The sequence below is a fragment of the Scomber scombrus genome, chromosome 4 (genome assembly GCF_963691925.1).
Source record: "Scomber scombrus chromosome 4, fScoSco1.1, whole genome shotgun sequence".
Lineage (NCBI taxonomy): Eukaryota > Metazoa > Chordata > Actinopteri > Scombriformes > Scombridae > Scomber > Scomber scombrus.
The window spans coordinates 33,214,225-33,232,817 of NC_084973.1; the positions used below are offsets into that span (position 1 = coordinate 33,214,225).

General features: G+C 46.8%; 3 protein-coding genes across 3 annotated transcripts in view; 1 reads left to right on the forward strand and 2 right to left on the reverse strand.

The window, feature by feature from the left end:
* The window catches only part of LOC133979436 (uncharacterized), a 1,726,912-nt gene that overhangs the window by 835,770 nt on the left and 872,549 nt on the right, over positions 1-18,593 (reverse strand). The gene's annotated exons all lie outside the window — the stretch shown is intronic.
* LOC133978633 (phosphatidylinositol 4-phosphate 5-kinase-like protein 1) overlaps positions 1-18,593 on the reverse strand; it is a 94,975-nt gene that overhangs the window by 70,806 nt on the left and 5,576 nt on the right. The window lies entirely within an intron of this gene.
* On the forward strand, positions 153-12,178 carry fhip2b (FHF complex subunit HOOK interacting protein 2B). Its single transcript, XM_062417061.1, is given in 21 exon segments — positions 153-303; positions 1,453-1,531; positions 1,741-1,826; positions 1,936-2,019; positions 2,330-2,434; positions 3,137-3,256; positions 3,419-3,646; positions 3,729-3,861; positions 3,864-3,927; positions 4,745-4,850; positions 5,489-5,513; positions 5,516-5,564; positions 5,650-5,768; positions 5,771-5,805; positions 6,589-6,749; positions 6,861-6,986; positions 7,277-7,427; positions 7,665-7,823; positions 8,010-8,150; positions 8,264-8,364; positions 9,715-12,178. Coding segments are annotated over 21 exon segments (2,226 nt in total). The 5' UTR covers positions 153-252; the 3' UTR covers positions 9,818-12,178.

The following is an 18,593-nucleotide window of genomic DNA, read 5'->3' on the forward strand; positions in this document are numbered from 1 at the left end:
CTGTTCATCCTTTCCTTCTCCACCTCTTTCTGTTACTCTCTACCTCTCTTATTTTGAAAAACTGTTTCCGGTTGTGTAGTTTTATTGTGAAACACCACCGGATGTCTCATTGTGGGTTTTTGTTTAGCTTGACGGGGCGATCAGCTGTTGGTCGCAGTTGTCAACATGTCGCATTAACCGGTAACTCTCCGGTAACTAACCGGGTTTAACCGGGCTAACGGACGGACAGCGGGGCTCAGTTTTGGCGGGAGAATGGAGACGTTCAGCAAGATAACGAGCATGCTGCTGCACGCGCTGGAGACGGTGAGTTAGCACGCGCTGGAGACGTTGAGTTGGCAGCTAGCAGAGTTAGCTCCGTCAGCTAGCCGCTCAGATAACGCGATAAATAAAAGTTCAATAAAGTCTAACAGCGTGATGTCAGAGTGTGTGTCTGTGTGTGTGTGTTTCTGTGTTAGTGTGTGTGTGTGTTAGTGTGTATCTCTTTCTGTATCTGGGACAGATTTACACTTTAACGCTCATTTAAACGCAGCAAAACTAAGTTGTTGAAGTTTGGAGTTAATGTGAATAACGTGACCTGTCTGTCTGTCTGTCTCTCTCTAACTGTCTCTACCTGTCTCTCTGTCTGTCTCTCTCTAACTGTCTCTCTCTCTAACTGTCTCTCTCTCTAACTGTCTCTCTCTCTCTCTCTCTAACTGTCTCTCTCTACCTGTCTCTCTCTCTCTACCTGTCTCTCTCTACCTGTCTGTCTCTCTCTCTCTCTAACTTTCTGTCTCTCTACCTGTCTGTGTTAATGTGAGTAAGTGACTGTGAAGCTGCAGCTATAGCAGCTAACAGCCTGGACCAGGTGTGTGTGTTTACCTGAGGCACGCGGAGGAATGTGTGTGCAGGTATTCAGACAGACAGCCAGTCTGTCTGTCCACATTCAGCGAGCTGATTGATTATTGATTGAACGGACAGTGAACAAAACTAATGACATGTGATCTACCTGTCTGTCTCTCTCTCTACCTGTCTCTCTCTACCCGTCTCTCTCGCTCTACCTGTCTCTCTCTCTGTCTCTCTCTCTCTGTCTCTCTCTCTCTCTCTCTACCCGTCTCTCTCTCTCTCTACCTGTCTCTCTCTCTCTCTACCTGTCTCTCTCTCTCTCTCTGTCTCTCTCTCTCTCTCTCTCTCTCTCTCTCTCTCTCTCTCTCTCTCTCTCTGTCTCTCTCTCTCTCTCTGTCTCTCTCTCTCTCTACCTGTCTCTCTCTCTACCTGTCTCTCTCTACCCGTCTCTCTCTCTCTCTACCTGTCTCTCTCTCTCTCTCTCTCTCTCTCTCTCTCTCTACCCGTCTCTCTCTCTACCTGTCTCTCTCTACCCGTCTCTCTCTCTCTCTACCTGTCTCTCTCTCTCTCTCTCTCTCTCTCTCTCTCTCTCTCTACCCGTCTCTCTCTCTCTACCTGTCTGTCTCTCAGAGGGAACCTACAGTGGATCTCTTGAACTCTTTTGTGGATCACTGGAAATCAATAACTAATTATTACATCGAGACGACAGGTGAGAAGCTTCAACCTGCACATGTACTGTCTGATCATCACCTGTCAGCCAATCAGCTTCACCTGGTGTGTGTGTGTGTGTGTGTGTGTGTGTGTGTGTGTGTGTGTGTGTGTGTGTGTGTGTGTGTGTGTGTGTGTGTGTGTGTGTGTGTGTGTGTGTGTGTGTGTGTGTGTGTGTGTGTGTGTGTGTGTGTGTGTGTGTGTGTGTAGATGACAGTCGTCCGGTGAAACAGACAGAGATACCCTGGCGTCTCAAACAGATGTTGGATATCCTGGTGTACGAGGAGAAACAGCAGGTAACACACACACACACACACACACACACACACACACACACACACACACACACACACACATACATGTATTGATTATAGATGTGTGTATTTGATGTGTGTATTGTTTCAGGGTGTGGAGGAGACCGGCTCCTGTCTGGAATATCTACTGCAACACAAACTGTTAGAGACTCTGTGCACACTGGGAAAAGCTCAGGTAACTACACACACACACACACACACACACACACACACACACACACACACACACACACACACACACACACACACACACACACACACACACACACACACACAGACTGTTGCACTAACTGATGTGCACATTTATTTAATACACATTGCCTGAACTTTATACTGATGTTTAATATCCTCCTCTTCTTCCTCCTCCTCATCCTCCTCCTCTTCCTCCTCTTCCTCCTCTTCCTCCTCATCCTCCTCATCCTCCTCTTCTTCCTCCTCTTCCTCCTCATCCTCCTCCTCTTCCTCCTCATCCTCCTCTTCCTCAGTATCCTCCTGGCATGTGTCAGCAGGTCTTGTTGTTCTTCTCTAAGTTTTTGTCTCAGATGCAAAAATCTCTGCTGCAGCTGATCAACGTTTATAGACCTTTACAGGTAACACACACACACGCACACACACACACACACACACACACACACACACACGCACACACACACACACACACACGGGTCAATGACGTATAAAGATTTGCAACAACCCAATTGTAGAATAATAAAAACAAGCATATCTAATGCAGTAGTTCAAACATTCAGAGTGTTGTGTACCTGAACATTCATATTATACATTTGAAAGTGATTTTAGTGGTTTTTTCAAGATTAATTGGCACTGGCCTTAAAAAAAGTCATTTGGTGCGACCATGATTCATCTTGAAATATCTTTTCTAAATAAAAGATCATCATTTACAAAAATTTAAAAAAAATTCGAATACTTTGTTTCCAAACACTTTATATTACTGAAAACTTGTAAAAAAAGATGTGAAGCGTGTTAAGTAAATTAATTAATTTCAAGATGAATCATGGTCGCACCACATGACTGTTTTTTAAGGCCAGTGCCAATTAATCTTGAAAAACACTAAAATCACTTTCACATTATAATATGAATTTTCAGGTACACAACACTCTGAATGTTTGAACTACTGCATTAGATATGCTTGTTTTTATGATTCTACAATTGAGTTGTTGAAAATCTTTATACGTCATTGACCCACACACACACACACATACACACACACAGACACACACACACGGGTCAGAACCATCCTGATGATGTCACTATGACATTGCTCCGCCCCTCAGAAGCTGATTCGTCTCTGTGCACTTCCTGGCTCCAAATCCGAGAAGGAGGAAGCTCAGTTCTTATTGGTCGTCTGCTCCAGAGTCAAACAGGATCCATACGTGCTCCGATACGTCTTAGAGGTAACGTCCCCTCTGCAGTGTGTCCCCCCAGCAGTGTGTCCCCCCAGCAGTGTAACGTCCCCCCAGCAGTGTTATTATATATCACGATATTGATATAATATCTATTTATTGGTCTGAATCAGCTGACTGTCACATGACCCTCTGTGGATTCTGTGCCATCAGCTTCTGGACCAACCAGCAGTGAGGACGCCAACCTCTGACCAATCACAGGCCTCCAATCACGGAGCAGAGTCACCACTGCCTTCCAGCCAATCAGATTCATGTGCCTCCAGCCCGGTCCAATCAGAAGATTCTACCTGCAGCCCCGTCCAATCGGAAGCTTCCAACTGCAGCCCTGTCCAATCAGAGTCCGGCCTGCTGTCGTGTCTGCTACAGCTCACTAAGAGTCAGGTCAGTGTGACATCACTGTGACATCACTGTGTTGTGATTTGGCGCTACATAAATAAACCTGCATGAACTGATGTGACCACAGAGGGGCTCGGTGTGTCTGAAGGCCTATCAGAGCCTCCTGCTGCTGGCGGGGCTCCAGTCTGGATCTTCAGGGGAGATTCTGGCTCATCAGACCCAGCTGGGAGAGCTGCTGGCTGGACGGCTGGTGGAGCTTTACTCCTGCTGCCTCTGGAGAGTCTGGATCCTACAGAGCTGCAGAGCTGGCCTCACACAGCCTGGAGGTACCTACACATGTGTATCTGTGCTAGTAGTACTACAGTACTGTGTGTACTGACAGGGTGACAGTAGTAGTACTACAGTACTGTGTGTACTGACAGGGTGACAGTAGTAGTACTACAGTACTGTGTGTACTGACAGGACGACAGTAGTAGTACTACAGGTACTGTGTGTACTGACAGGGTGACAGTAGTAGTACTACAGTACTGTGTGTACTGACAGGACGACAGTAGTAGTACTACAGTACTGTGTGTACTGACAGGACGACAGTAGTAGTACTACAGTACTGTGTGTACTGACAGGGTGACAGTAGTAGTACTACAGTACTGTGTGTACTGACAGGGTGACAGTAGTAGTACTACAGTACTGTGTGTACTGACAGGACGACAGTAGTAGTACTACAGTACTGTGTGTACTGACAGGACGACAGTAGTAGTACTACAGTACTGTGTGTACTGACAGGGTGACAGTAGTAGTACTACAGTACTGTGTGTACTGACAGGACGACAGTAGTAGTACTACAGTACTGTGTGTACTGACAGGATGACAGTAGTAGTACTACAGTACTGTGTGTACTGACAGGGTGACAGTAGTAGTACTACAGTACTGTGTGTACTGACAGGATGACAGTAGTAGTACTACAGTACTGTGTGTACTGACAGGATGACAGTAGTAGTACTACAGTACTGTGTGTACTGACAGGACGACAGTAGTAGTACTACAGTACTGTGTGTACTGACAGGACGACAGTAGTAGTACTACAGTACTGTGTGTACTGACAGGGTGACAGTAGTAGTACTACAGTACTGTGTGTACTTTCAGCTCCCAGTTCTCCCGCTGCAGTTCAGAGTCTCCTGCTGCTGATCACATGACCAACTTCTTCTGCTGGCTCGACTTCCTGGATCACCTGATGAGAGAAGCTCCACAGGTACGCACACACCTGTACACTGCCAAATACTACTGTAAGTACTACAAATACTACTGTAAGTACTACAAATACTACTGCTAATACAAATACTACTGTTGTAGTGTAAATACTACAGTAACTAGTACTACTGAAACATCCATTAGATGGTTTCTGTAACCCTTCATACATTCCTGGATCACATGATATTGGATCTCATGATGTTGGATCTCATGATACTTTAACAGCAGCGTAGCAGCGAGCTAACAGATGTTTGGATTCCTGATGTACATATTAAACTGGTTCCAGCTGATTAATGAAACAAGACGTGAATCAAGATGTTTACAGCTAGGTTACTTTATTGGTCTCCACCAGGGAGACATTTGTTTGGGAGAAAGGGAAGAAGAAGGAAGAATGAATGACATACAATAAAAACAACATGCAGAACGTACATCAGGTTAAAAGACTGATGGAATAAACACAGACTGACACTGGATGAACCTACACATATACTGCCATAAGTATACGTCCTAAAGCTAACCTGTGTGTGTGTGTGTGTGTGTGTGCTGTGTGTGTGTGTGTGTGTGTGTGTGTGTGTGTGTGTGTGTGTGTGTGTGTCTGTGTCTGTGTGTGTGTGTGTGTGTGTGTGTGTGTGTGTGTAGGTGTTAGCGGTACAGGTAGCTCGGTCTATCATCAGTGCTGGTTGGTGGACGTCGTTCAGCCTCAGCTGCAGAACACGTAAGTCTTCACCTCACCTGTCTGCAGTGGCGTGTGGTCTGATGACATCACTGTGACATCATCAGCCTGTGTTTGCCTCGTCCAGGTGTGAGCAGGTGGTCCTCCTGTCCTCCTCCGTCCTCTGCGCCTCCGTCAGACTCGTCCAGTCAGTGAATCTCCTGGATCAGCTGATCAGTTTCCTGCTGAGACGAACACACTGACACACCTGCTGCTGCAGCGCTGTGACCACATCTCTGACCAGGTGAGACAGAGAGAGAGACAGGTACACACAGAGAGAGAGAGACAGGTACACAGAGAGACAGGTACACAGAGAGAGACATGTACACAGAGAGAGACAGGTACACTGAGAGAGACAGACAGGTACACAGAGAGAGACAGGTACACTGAGAGAGAGAGAGAGAGAGACAGACAGACAGACAGGTAGGTACAGAGAGAGAGAGAGAGACAGGTACACTGAGAGAGAGACAGACAGAGAGAGAGAGACAGAGAGAGAGAGAGAGACAGACAGGTAGAGAGAGAGACAGACAGGTATTCAGAGAGAGAGAGACAGACAGAGAGAGAGAGAGAGAGAGACAGGCAATGGAGAGAATACACCACTCTCTTTATCTCACTCAAATTCAAAGAGCTTTATTAACATGAATGTTTGAATACAGATAATATGATAATAAGTGATGTTTAATAAAGAAAAAGAAGAATTCAATAAAATAAAACATCAGTAATCCTGAACAGTAAGATGAATGTTTCCATAATTAGGGATGTTTCTTTTAGTTTAGTGAAGGTTTGTCTTAATAGTTTGGACAGTTAATAGTTTGGACAGTGTAGAAGAAGAGTGCTGCTCTGCCTCAATCTCTCCTCTCTCTCTCTCTCTCCTCTCTCTCTCTCTCTCTCTCTCCTCTCTCTCTCTCTCTCTCTCTCTCTCTCTCTCTCTCTCTCTCTCTCTCTCTCTCTCTCTCTCTCTCTCTCTCTCTCTCTCTCTCTCTCTCTCTCTCTCTCTCTCTCTCTCTCTCTCTCTCTCTCTCTACAGATCAGCATGGTGTCTCTGTCTCTGGTGGAGGAGTTACTACAGAAGCCTCACAGGGACATTTTGGACACGCTGGTCCTGAGGAACCTGCAGAGTCGTAGTTACCTGTCTCCGCCTGCCACCGGTCAGGACGACAGGCACACAGAGAGCAACGAGGACAGCGAGTGGGTCCATGTGACATCATCACACCGTGTGACATCATCACACCGTGTGACATCATTGTATTGTTGGGGGTTACCCATGACATCACATCATGGTGTGTTTGTGTGTTTCAGTGATCTGGAGGAGGACCTGTTCTTCTTCTCTGACGGTCAGCCTCCTCCTCTCTGCTCCTCCTCTCCTCCTCCTCCTCTCTCTCCTCCTTTCTCTGCACACGGATCAGCTGCTGATGTCGTCAACAGGTAACACTCCTCCACTTACCTGTCACCACCTGAAGCTCTTAACCATAACCTTTACTGCAGGGGTTCTCAAAATCATAAGGCCTGCGGGCCAGAACCGGCCCGCCGAGGAGTCGATCCGGCCCACTACTGTCTTCTTTTCCCTTCCTTCCATCTTTCTTTCTTTTTCCTTCTTTCTTTCCTTCTTTCCTTCCTTCCATCTTTGTTTCTTTCTTTCTTTCCTTTCTTTCTTTCTTTTAGTATTAATATCAGACTGTTCTCTCTGTTAACTCTGTGCTCTGGTCGTGTTGCAGCTTCCTGTGTCTGGTTCCTGTTCAGGTGAGATCGGCTCAGCTGCTGCAGGAGGGAGGATACGAGTCGTACGTGCACGACGCTTCACACTCTGGTCAGAGCACACACACACACACACACACACACATTTGCTCTTCCTTCTCTCCGACATTAGTACAGGAAAAATCTAACTGAAATAAATTAAAGAACTTGAAGAGAAAAATCTGCATAAAATTATTACAACATCCTCATTATTTAAATTTCCTCTCCTCCTTTCCTCCCCTCTTCTCTCCTCCTCTGCTCCTTCTCCCCTCCTCCTCCGCTCCCCCTCCTTTCCTCTCCTCCTCTCCTCTCCTTCTCTCCTCCTTTTCCTCCTCTCCTCCTCTTCTCTCCTCCTCTCCTCCCTTCCTCCATCAGGTGACAGAGTGTCAGACTCTGTCTCAGTCGTGGGATTGGCCGCTCAGTCTTCCTCCTTCCTCATCATCATCATCATCAGGAGAAGAGAGCGACTTCTTTGAAGGTCAACTCCTCAAAGTTCTGTTTGACCGACTGGGACGAATCCTGGAGCAGGTCTGTCTGTCTGTCTGTCTGTCTGTCTGTCTGTCTGTCTGTCTGTCTGCCTGTCTGTCTGTCTGTCTGTCTGCCTGTCTCTCTCTCTCTCTCTGTCTCTCTCTCTTTCTCTCTGTCTGTCTCGCTCTCTCCCTGTCTGTCTCTCTCTCTACCTGTCTGTCTGACCCACCTGTCTGTCTGTTTCAGCCGTATGAGTTGAACCTGAAGCTGACAGCAGTTCTGTCCAGACTGTCGTCCTTCGACCACGTGCTGCTCCACGAGTACCTGCTGAACCCCTACATACACCTGTCTCACGGCTCCAGGTCGCTCTTCTCTGTCCTCATCAGGGTAAGACAGACAGACAGGTGTTTTATCTGTCTGTCTTTTTGTCTGTGACATTTGATCCAGAGAGAAGTCAGTTAGAAATAAAGTTGAAGTTGAAATTGTTATCTGTGTCTCAGGTGATAGGAGAGCTGATGCAGAGGATCCAGCATGTTTCCAACCTGACAGACAAACTGTTGGACACCAGGAGACACCTGCTGGGACTGAACCACAACACCGGGTAACTACCTGTCTGTCTGTCTGTCTGTCTGTCTGTCTGTCTGTCTGTCTGTCTGTCTGTCTGTCTGTCTGTCTGTCTGTCTGTCTGTCTGTCTGTCTGTCTGTCTGTCTGTCTGTCTGTCTGTCTGTCTGTCTGTCTGTCTGTCTGTCTGTCTGTCTGTCTGTCTGTCTGTCTGTCTGTCTGTCTGTCTGTCTGTCTGTCTGTCTGTCAACCCCTCACTCTTTACCTGGTATCTCATTTATGCTCAACTTAGGTACGAAAATGTATATGTCCTTTTCAAACGATGTTACCGTCGCTGCTCACATACTTCCATGCGTCCTTTATGTTGGCATGGATGTTAACCAATACGTCCACCAGGGGGCAGCACAGAGTCAACAGTTTATGACAACAACAAAATCAAAAACAAACATGGCGACTTTGGAGGAGATAATGTATAATTGATAATGTTCCTCTAAATAAAAGACACAAACCATATGTTTAAAGTTTCTTAACAACTCGCAAAACCTTTCCTCAAAAAGTTCCGCCATTGTTATTTCTTCTTCGTGTCTCACTAGAGCTACGTATCGGGTAGTGACAGCAACACTGCCCCCCCCATGGTTTCCGGTGGTACTGCTCAGTTTGGCCCGTATCCGTAGGCTTTATGGAAACCTGCAGAAATACGGACGAAATTAACGCCGAGCACGGAGAGAAGGCTCCGCCCGTATCCGTATTAAAGTTGAGCATAAATGGCCCTTTAGTCTAGATGTAAAAATAGATCTGGACTCAGCGTTGTGGATTGAGGCAGGGAGGGCGTTCTGTGACTGAGGAGCACAGAGTGAGACAGCGGTATTCTAGAGCCAGATGAGACATTTGTCAGAGGGGAGAAGTTAGTGGACATACTGGAGTCAGTTAGGGTACCATTACAGTAATTCAGATGAAATGTAACAGACTGTGGACGAGAGTCTCTGGAGGTGATGGAGCTTGTAGTAGAGGGACAGATGGAACGGACTGAACCAAGTCTCCGACCTTCTGGACACAGCCATGAGTTCTGTTTTACTGATGATGAGTTTGAGCATGTTGGGTCATGAAGGCAGCAGGTGGTGGACAGAGGAGGAAGATGTGAGGATGGTACCTGTGTGCATGACGACGGATGATGTGAGCCAACAGAAGGATCTAGCAGTCCGAGCTGGTTCATTGACAGGGGAGGGGTTGGATTCAGAGTCTCAGATTTTAACAGACTGCTTCGTATCAGAACGAGGAGAGGGGGGAACCTGTGAGGTTTTAGGTCAGTCAGGTGAGGAGGATGCTGCATCAAAGGATGCCTGAGCCAAGGCTGCACTTTACTGAGTCTACCTGTTCATGTGTCCTCAGACTGGAGCACCTGACTCTGCTGAGAGGAGTCATCGTCCTGGAGGAGTTCTGTAAGGAGCTCGCTGCCATCGTCTTCGTCAAGCTTCCCCTGGACCAGCACTGACTCACCTGGACCAGAACTGACTCACCTGGACCAGCACTTTCTCAGTAACTTTGGGCAGGTGCACATTGACAGTTGGGGGAAGATCTGCACCCTGAGAACACTTTGATGGCACAGCTGAGACCGCCACACCTGGGTCAGGTGAATAAACAGTTTGTGTTTCCACCTGGACTCTCAGAGGAAATGTTGTTGGTGTTTTTTTCCAAACCCGAAGTTTCAATGTTTCCATCTGAGAACCTGATTGAAGCCCGTTTCACCTGCAGCGTTTCTGCAGTGACCCTGAACGCCTCACATCAGTCACAGAACAATGGATTATTTTATTTTAAAGATTTAATTTATATTTTGTCTGGCATAGAAACCTTTTTATTTTAGCAGTAAACATGGGAGGGGGGGGTGTGACATGCAGCAAAGGACCTCCGACGGGGATTCGAACCGGGGTCGGCTGCGTATATGGCATGCGCTCTAACCACTCGACCACCTGCGCACCCGCTTTTTGTGCTTTTATTTTATCAGAGAGAGAGAGAGGCTTCGTTGCTGGAATTGAACCAGGGACGCTGCCTTTTATGTGGCATGCACCTTAACCACTCAGCTACCCGACGCTCCCTTGGTTATTTTATTTCAGTTTTAGATTTTATTATGAAGCGAAGAAAGAGAACAGAAACCTTTGCGTTGATAATCAGCCAATCAGAAAGTGCGACAGGGAGCCAGAGACTCAGGTAGGCGGAGCTGCAGAGCAGGTGCTGGTGTTTAAAGATGCTGATTGGATGATAACAGAGAGGTGGAGCATCATCAGTGTTTTTATATTCTTGCCTTTAACACTTTATTTAAAACATTTGTCCTGTTACATCCTACAAGCTTCACTCTGCCTCATTTTAACTTTACTTCACAACCAACAAACACAAGAACTCTACTTCTGTTCTCCCTCCCTCCAGTAGGGGGCAACAGTGATTTCAGCAGTGACTTAGAACCATGAATCTGGAGCAGGCGGGGAGCTCCGGACCTCTGCAATGAGGCCAATGCGGAAGTAACTTAAAACTGCATTCTATCAAAAGGCCACCAGGGGGCGACCGTTTTGGTGTCAAAAGGACTTCCGTCTCTATACAAGTCAATGGAGAATTCACCAACTTCTCACTTGATTTCTAACCTCAGTAAACGTTTTCAAAATGTGTTTATGGTCTCAATCGCTAGTTTAAAGCCTTCTTCAATGCAGTATGATGTTCATTTGGGACATTTTGGCCTCCCTGATTTTATATGTGACGATAAAGCAGGGTATGCATTAGGGCGTGGCTACGTGGTGATTGACAGGTTGATTGGTTCACAGGTTCAGGAGGGCGCCTCATGCTCCTCCTGATGCCCATATAAGTAGAATCCCTGTTTTTATTTTTCCCAGCATGCACCTGAAATTTTCAAGATGGCGCTGCTCAGATCCGATACTATTGAACTCCGAGCAGCAGTCCACAAACCAATGGGTGACGTCACGGATGTTACGTCCATTATATCTACAGTCTATGATCTGGAGACCTAAAAGTTTATCAGTGTGTCAGAGATCCCGATCCAATCCCAAACCCAGTCACATTCACAGCTGTGGAGGCACTTCTGATGAAAGGGAGGGGGGGGTAAATGGATGGGCAGGAAGCAACAGTCACCATGGCGACAGATTGACGCCCTGCTTCCTCAGCTGTTTTGCTATTTCACACTTAACGAAGCCTCGTCTTCAACTGTCCCTGTGAACACATAACATGTGAAACCATGAGAGTGAGATATGAATGTTCCTGTATGTAGACTGTGCTGCACTCAGGCATCTGTGAGTCCAGAGACTTCAGGGACAAAGTGATATTCTCCTCATTTAGTTTTTCACACCACATTCTGAGGTTTAGTTTGAGACTGAAGTTTGGACAATAATCTGAGATAAACGGAGTAAACTGAGATCATGGAGGTAGTGATTAATCAATAAGTACATTTCATTCTGGATTTAAATTCAATCAAATACATTTGAAGCTCACATGATAAAATGATTTCTACTGTTTCTACTTCCTGATGAAGCAGCAGCGACACTGTTCATGTTGTTCTGAGTCAGTTTTACTGTTATTTCTTATTATTGACCCAAACTAAAGCCTGTTATAATCTGCTCTGTTTAAACTGACAGTAAGAACTTGTTAATGGTCTGAATGTCGTTTGTAGCAGAAACAATAAATCAGTGAAAGTTTGTGAAGCTTGTCGTGTGTCACACTGGCTCACAGTAACACACTGATGTTTAGTGTGTATGTACATATTTAAAATGTGAAAAAGATTTGATTTGATTGTTTTGAGGTGAAGAGTTCATTTTAAATATTTAAGTGCAATTCAACAAGTTTTGTTCCCAAAGATGAAAGAATGAAAAATAAAGTTTTTGTGTTTGTTGATGTTAATAAAAAAAAGTCACTTTTAAACTGATTGATGGGCCTTTAATGTCTTTAACCTGGGTCACAGCTTAAAGGACAAGTTCTACATTTTAGGAAACAGACGACATGAGAACTGTTTGTTCATTCAGGAGTTATCCCAGAGAGTAGAGAAGAACACGAGATGAAACTCTGGTGCTTTTTTAACAATCGCCACTAGATGGCGTCGGAGTAGCGCTGGCGCCATTTCAGACAGGAAACACCATCACATTTATTCAGATTCATCACATCTTATGTACACTAAATAAATCTCACAACCAATTCAGGAATGCATCAAATTAAAGTTCCTCTTTGTGTTACTATACTTCCACCACAGCTCAACAGGGAAACACTAAGAGGGAATCTGATGCTAAAAACACTGTAAATGTGTCAGATATCATTGATAAGATTAACTCAGACTGATGTTATCTGCATTTATTTCTCAGGCTTTCTTTACACTTTGTAAATATCATCTTATAATGAATGTTGACTTCATAGTTTAGTTCCATAACCTTGGTAAGTTACCTGTCTATACACATAATATACCAAATGACCACTGTTTAATATTTCCAGCTGAGACTGAGAGAAAACTACAACATGTCATCATTATTTCTACTCTGCTGCTCTGACTGTGGTAAAACAGCGACGTCTCACTCTCTCCCAGCAGTAATCCTTCTCCTGCTGAAAGTCACAGTCAATTCTCTTCTGCTTCATTCATTAGTTTTAGTCCTCGTTATCTCTCAGTGTGATTCTGAGACGCTTGATAAATATGAGCCCAGGCTCACAGTCTGACTTATAACACCTGTTTTTATCTTTATTTACATCAAACAGCTCATGTAGAACAAATCTGTAAAGTGCTGACTTCAGCTAAATCCAGAGATAACTGTTCAGTTTGTAGTCAGTTAAGAGACTTAAGTGAAGACGACAAAATCCAGATCCAGACTCCAGATGGATCATCAGGATCCAGCTGATCCTCTCTCAACACTCCTGGATGTTCACTCTCACTCTGACAGAGATCATCACCAGCTGATGAGAGAAAAAGAAAGAACAGAGGAGATAAATGAGTGTTTAGTGAGACTCACTTCATCAGCTGTCAGTCAGTGATGCAGCACATCCAGTATAAAGAGCAGCAGGGACTTCAGTCCTGTTCAGACCAGAAGTGGAACAGCTGTGCAGCGTAGCTTGCTTCCTTTCAGCTCTCATGTTAACGTGTTGGAGTGAACACACTGAGCTCCAAGCTCACACACCTGCACACACTTTTACTATCAAGTGTGTTTCCTCTGCAGATTTCACTCAAGTACACAGAGGAAATAAAGTGCTGAGAGTCATGAACACATCATTACTGCAGAAACAGAGACATTCACTCATCAGTTTTTATATCATAGGCCAGGGGAACTTCAGGAGTGATTCTCTCCGACTTCATAAACAGCCAGATTGGTGTTTGCCGATAAGGGATGAAAACTGTGCTGCTTTGATTGGCTGCCAGTCGGCGGCGCCCTGTCAATCAACGAGGGCGGGCTCTGATTGGTCGGTGCCGACTAGAGTGTGCTGCTGTGACTGGCTTCGCCGATTAGCAAGTCCCGCCTCCTCATCGCTCATTGGCCCAACGTCCCGTCAGTCAGCGCCGGCTCCTCCGTGTATAAACATGGAGAGAAAGTTTGAGTCCGCTCTTGAGGTAAGGCCTGCTCATTATATTTATTTATTTAAAATGATTCCCATTAGCTGACTCCAAGACGACAGCTAGTCTTCCTGAGGTCCAGACAATAATATTTAATAGAGCACAACACTACGTCTTCATTTTAATTGTGTTGTTCATTGAGTTTAAGTAAAGACATAAAGTGTGTGTATATTTTTCTATCTTAGTATAGTTACCGTATTTAGTATATCGTATCTATCTATCTATCTATCTATCTATCTATCTATCTATCTATCTATCTATCTATCTATCTATCTATCTATCTATCTATCTATCTATCTATCTATCTATCTATCTATCTATCCATCCATCCATCCATCCATCCATCCATCCATCCATCCATCCATCCATCCATCTATCTATCTATCTAATGTAAATGGCATCAGCCAAAATATCCTATTAAAACTGTCATAAGTGTTAATTTTAGTATCATGCTGAATGTATAAACGAAGGTAGAGGATGTGTTAAGTTTCTAATATATTTTATAGTTCGTGCTCTGAAGAGATATATTACATTTAAAGTGAAAGTGGTTGATATGCTAAAAGACTTCAGCAGTAAAAATGCTCCAGTTTAATTAATAACTGCAAACTTCATATTACTCATATACATTTTAATTATCCATAAAAGTTAATGGCATTGTAATAACTTATTCTGTATGAAACTATTCATTAGTCCACAGCATTGCATGACAGATAATAGAGTAATATATGTGAAGTGAGTAAACGTCATCAAAGGTTTAAAATAAGAATATTTAAAGCTTTATAACTGTAGTAGCAAGATAGGAAACATACAGTAGTGATGAATAATATTTGATTTATTGCTGTTGTCAGTGTGGCAGTCTGAAGCTGTCCTACCTCTATCACATATAATATATATAATATAATATATTTAATATAATATATTTAATATAATTATAGACAGACAGCTTCTTACAGGCTCTTGTTGTGTTTTCTACAGATGGAGTATAAGCCTGCCTTAGTGTTCCTGCCTGGGTCCCCCACCCAGCTAAAGCTGCAGGCCTCTGCTGAAGCTGTGCAGGTTGCCAGGCAACCCCTTCCTCTGATGTCAGGGCCGAGGGCCGAGTCCTTCTCTCCAGTGTGAATGAGTTGGTGGATTTTCAGATGACTGACTTGATTGAACGTTTTCCCACATTGCTCACAGCTGTACGGCTTCTCTCCAGTGTGAATTCACGATGGCTATGTGGCAGGGCTGCTGGCAAGCCACAAAAATGAGCGGGGGGTGGGGGGCGGTAGCAGCACCCCCCTCATGACAAGCTGAGAGCAGGCACCGACGCAAAGGGCGACTGCACGGTGGGGTTCGGTGCACACAGCTCCATGACGAGCTGTGTGAGTCCACCGATGAGGACGTCAGCAGGTAAGTCAATATGTGCTGTCACTTTAATTACAATCACACAGTAATCTAACTCAAACTCATGTCTCTCAGCTACAGGAGCTGGGTCCGGACCAAGCCGGTAAACATGTCCGGGTCCCCCACCCAGCTAAAGCTGCAGGCCTCTGCTGAAGCTGTACGTGGTGAGGAGGGACAGGAGCCAGCTGCCTGCCTCTCCAGCTTCAGCCACCACAGCTGGATGTCCTTCTACCTCCACCGATCAGTCTCCCTCTGCCAGACAGTCAGCCTCTAGCGGGGCTGCTGTCCGTACTCCAGCACCGTCCACCCCGTCTTCCAGCGCCCGGAAGACGGATGACCAACGAGCACCTCAGCCATCGTCGTCCTCGACCAACCAGAGGAAGAGCTCTTCGTCCCCGAGGAAGAGAGCGGCCGTGGTCCTGACCAGTAAGCATCATCTTTATTCACGTTGAGGTTAAACTGAGGTTGAGGTGCAGTCTGTGTGACGTCTGAACTGTTGTTGTGGTTTCAGTTTCCTCGGAGGACGAAGACGACGACGACCTGATGCTCGTGGAAGCTGCTGCTGCCACTGAGCTGGAAGCTTCAGGTAAGTCTGTGAAATTCAGAGTTGTGCTCAGTGGTCAGTGGAGTGAGAGGCAAATATGTGGACTTTGGTATGTGAGGCTTGTCAATTTATGTGACTGTTATCTTAATTCATCCACTTTATTTATTCCTTGTGTGTTCTTCACAGCATCCTCTCCCCTGCCGCCGCCATGTCCAGCTGCTGCCAGAGGGAAGACAACTCCTCCTCCCGTCCCTGCACCCATCAGGCTGGCTGCTCTCCCAGCTGAGGTTTGTGTTGTTATGAACTTTGTACATTTAGCAGCAGAGTGTTTCAAAGCTGCGGTTTGCACTAACTCAGTGTTGCTGTTTCAGGTCCTGCAGCCTGCCCCGGGTGCAGCACGAGTGGGTCAGCAGGGCCCTGTTGGTCCGGGACCAGACGGGAAGGGCAGTGCTGTCCGACAATCTCACACTGTGGCACCATCCGCCGGGTCCACGGATGGTGTACAACCAGCGTCCCTCCTCCCCTGACACCTTCTTCCAGCGGCCCTTCTTCTACTGGGCCCCGTACCGCCTGTGGCGATACCACCTGAAATGTCCCAACTGCGCGCACAAGTTGACGGGCTGCGGGGTCTATAAAACTGTGCGCAAAGTTGTGGACAGAGACGGGTGGTATTACATGGGCACGGAGTACCTGGAGTGCAGGTAAGGAAATTGCATAATGTGTTATATCATAAGAGTGCAGGAAGAGTGTGTACACGGTCCTTAATAACACACACTTCTTTCATCCCTCAGGTACTGCAGGAAGAAGGTTGCAAGCTGGTCGGACAGTGTGAGGAAGCAGCTGGACCCGAGCCACCAGGACCTCTTCCCCGCCGTGCTGACGTACAGGTAAACACTACTAACAGCCTGGGTTTGATCTTATCTAACCATTTGTGCCTAGCTAATGACATTTTGGGCTTTTCATTTCTTAATGTCTTGATTTCTGCTGTGTTCATGCAAAATGTGATTGTGTGTGTGTGTTCAAGGGTTAACTGTAAGTGTTTTTGTGCTGCAGGCTCTCAATCGACAGGAGGGTGCTCGGCCAGATGAAGGAGCGCACGCTCGGCAACAGCTCCAGCCGGCTGAGGGCGTACCTGGTCGAGCATCACACGGCAGAGTGGATGCGGCAGAGCAACATGTTCCTGCACACCTGCCACAAATTTGAGGTCCCCGGTGTGCAGGTCTTAGCCCTTCCCCCTCTGCCGAAGATGGAGCCTGTACCCGGCAGCGCCTGGCTTCTGGACACGTACGCCAGGGAGTCCTTCACTAGGATCGATGAGCTGAGGGCGAAGGTGAGAAGCCAGCAGCTAATAACATGTTACTTAACCCACGAGACATTCTCTGGAACTGCTGCTTGTCTCACACCTTTACTGACAGATGAAACTCTCTGGTTTTCTGCAGGTGACCAAGAAGCCGGTACCGCTCACTGGATGACCAGCGTCTGCAACGAGCTGGGGCAGGTCCTCATCTCCGTCCTCACGTCCGCTGAGGGACATGGTGGAGGGCCTGCAGGAGCGGTACCGGCGTGCACGGCGGGACCCCCCCCGAGCTGCTGTACGTGGACAGACTGCTGCAGGAGGGACGGCGGCACCTGCGCGGCAGCAGTTATGTTCCCTGCGTGGCCCCTCCTGACCGTCAGACTGGACATCAGGCATTTCATGCGACGTCTGGCGGCAGGCGTCAACTCCGAGAGTCATGTCCTATACTCGGACTTCATGCAGCATCTGTCGCTGTCGATATTCGAGTGGGACGCAGAGGACATGGCTCTGCTCAAGAGAGCCAAGGAGGCGGACCGGTCCAGGAGGAGCAAGGTGCTGACGTTAAAGGAGATGACTCGGCACTGTCGCCGAGCGTCTCCTTGACCACACCATCCGGAAGTTCATGTATGCCACCGACACCATGAACATTCTGCTCCTGGACCGGGACCGAATGATGAACATCTGGGCCACGCAGAGGAGACACGTCGCCTGCATCCAGGTACGGCTTTGCTCTCTTATAGAGACGGTATGTCACAGTATCGTTCTCCTCAGACCAAAACTGACTTTCTCCATGTCGACACATCCAGGATCCCCCGAATGTCCTGCTGTACACCAAGACCGGGAGCCTGACCAAGGGTGGGGTCACCCTCCCGGTGTACCGGTGTGCCCGTGGCTCCACGTCGCTGGAGTCATTCCACCTGCACCTCAACAGGTTCATCCCTGGTGAGTCACTACGCACACATGACATACTCTGCTGGTGTTTTGCTGTCTTTTCCTTTTCTCCTTCTTGTGCTTTACAATCCTGATGTTTCTCTCTCTCGTGTTGCAGGGAGTTCAGCCAGCGGCTGCCACCTCCAGATGTTCCTGTTGGAGGGTCTGACAAGGTGGAATGAGGACCGATCACGGGCAGCAGCAGGCGGGGCGAAGTCGGACACGAAGTCCTACAGCGGCCCGGTGGTGGAGACGCTCAGCCGGTACTCTCATCACTTCTATGGGATGAGGCCGCCGGTTGAGACGTACACCGTCCCTCTGCCGTATACAGGTAAATTAAAATGGACACAAGTGATTATTTTGATGATTGCTAATATATGCAGGTGCTTGACACTGTTTGTTTCTTCTTCAGGTGAGCTTATGGGTATTACTCGCTGCAGGAGTTCCCTGACGACCCCGAGGAGCCCATAGGGATCCTGGATGGCGGCGAGGAAGAGGACGAGGTGCTGGATGATGAGGATGTGGTT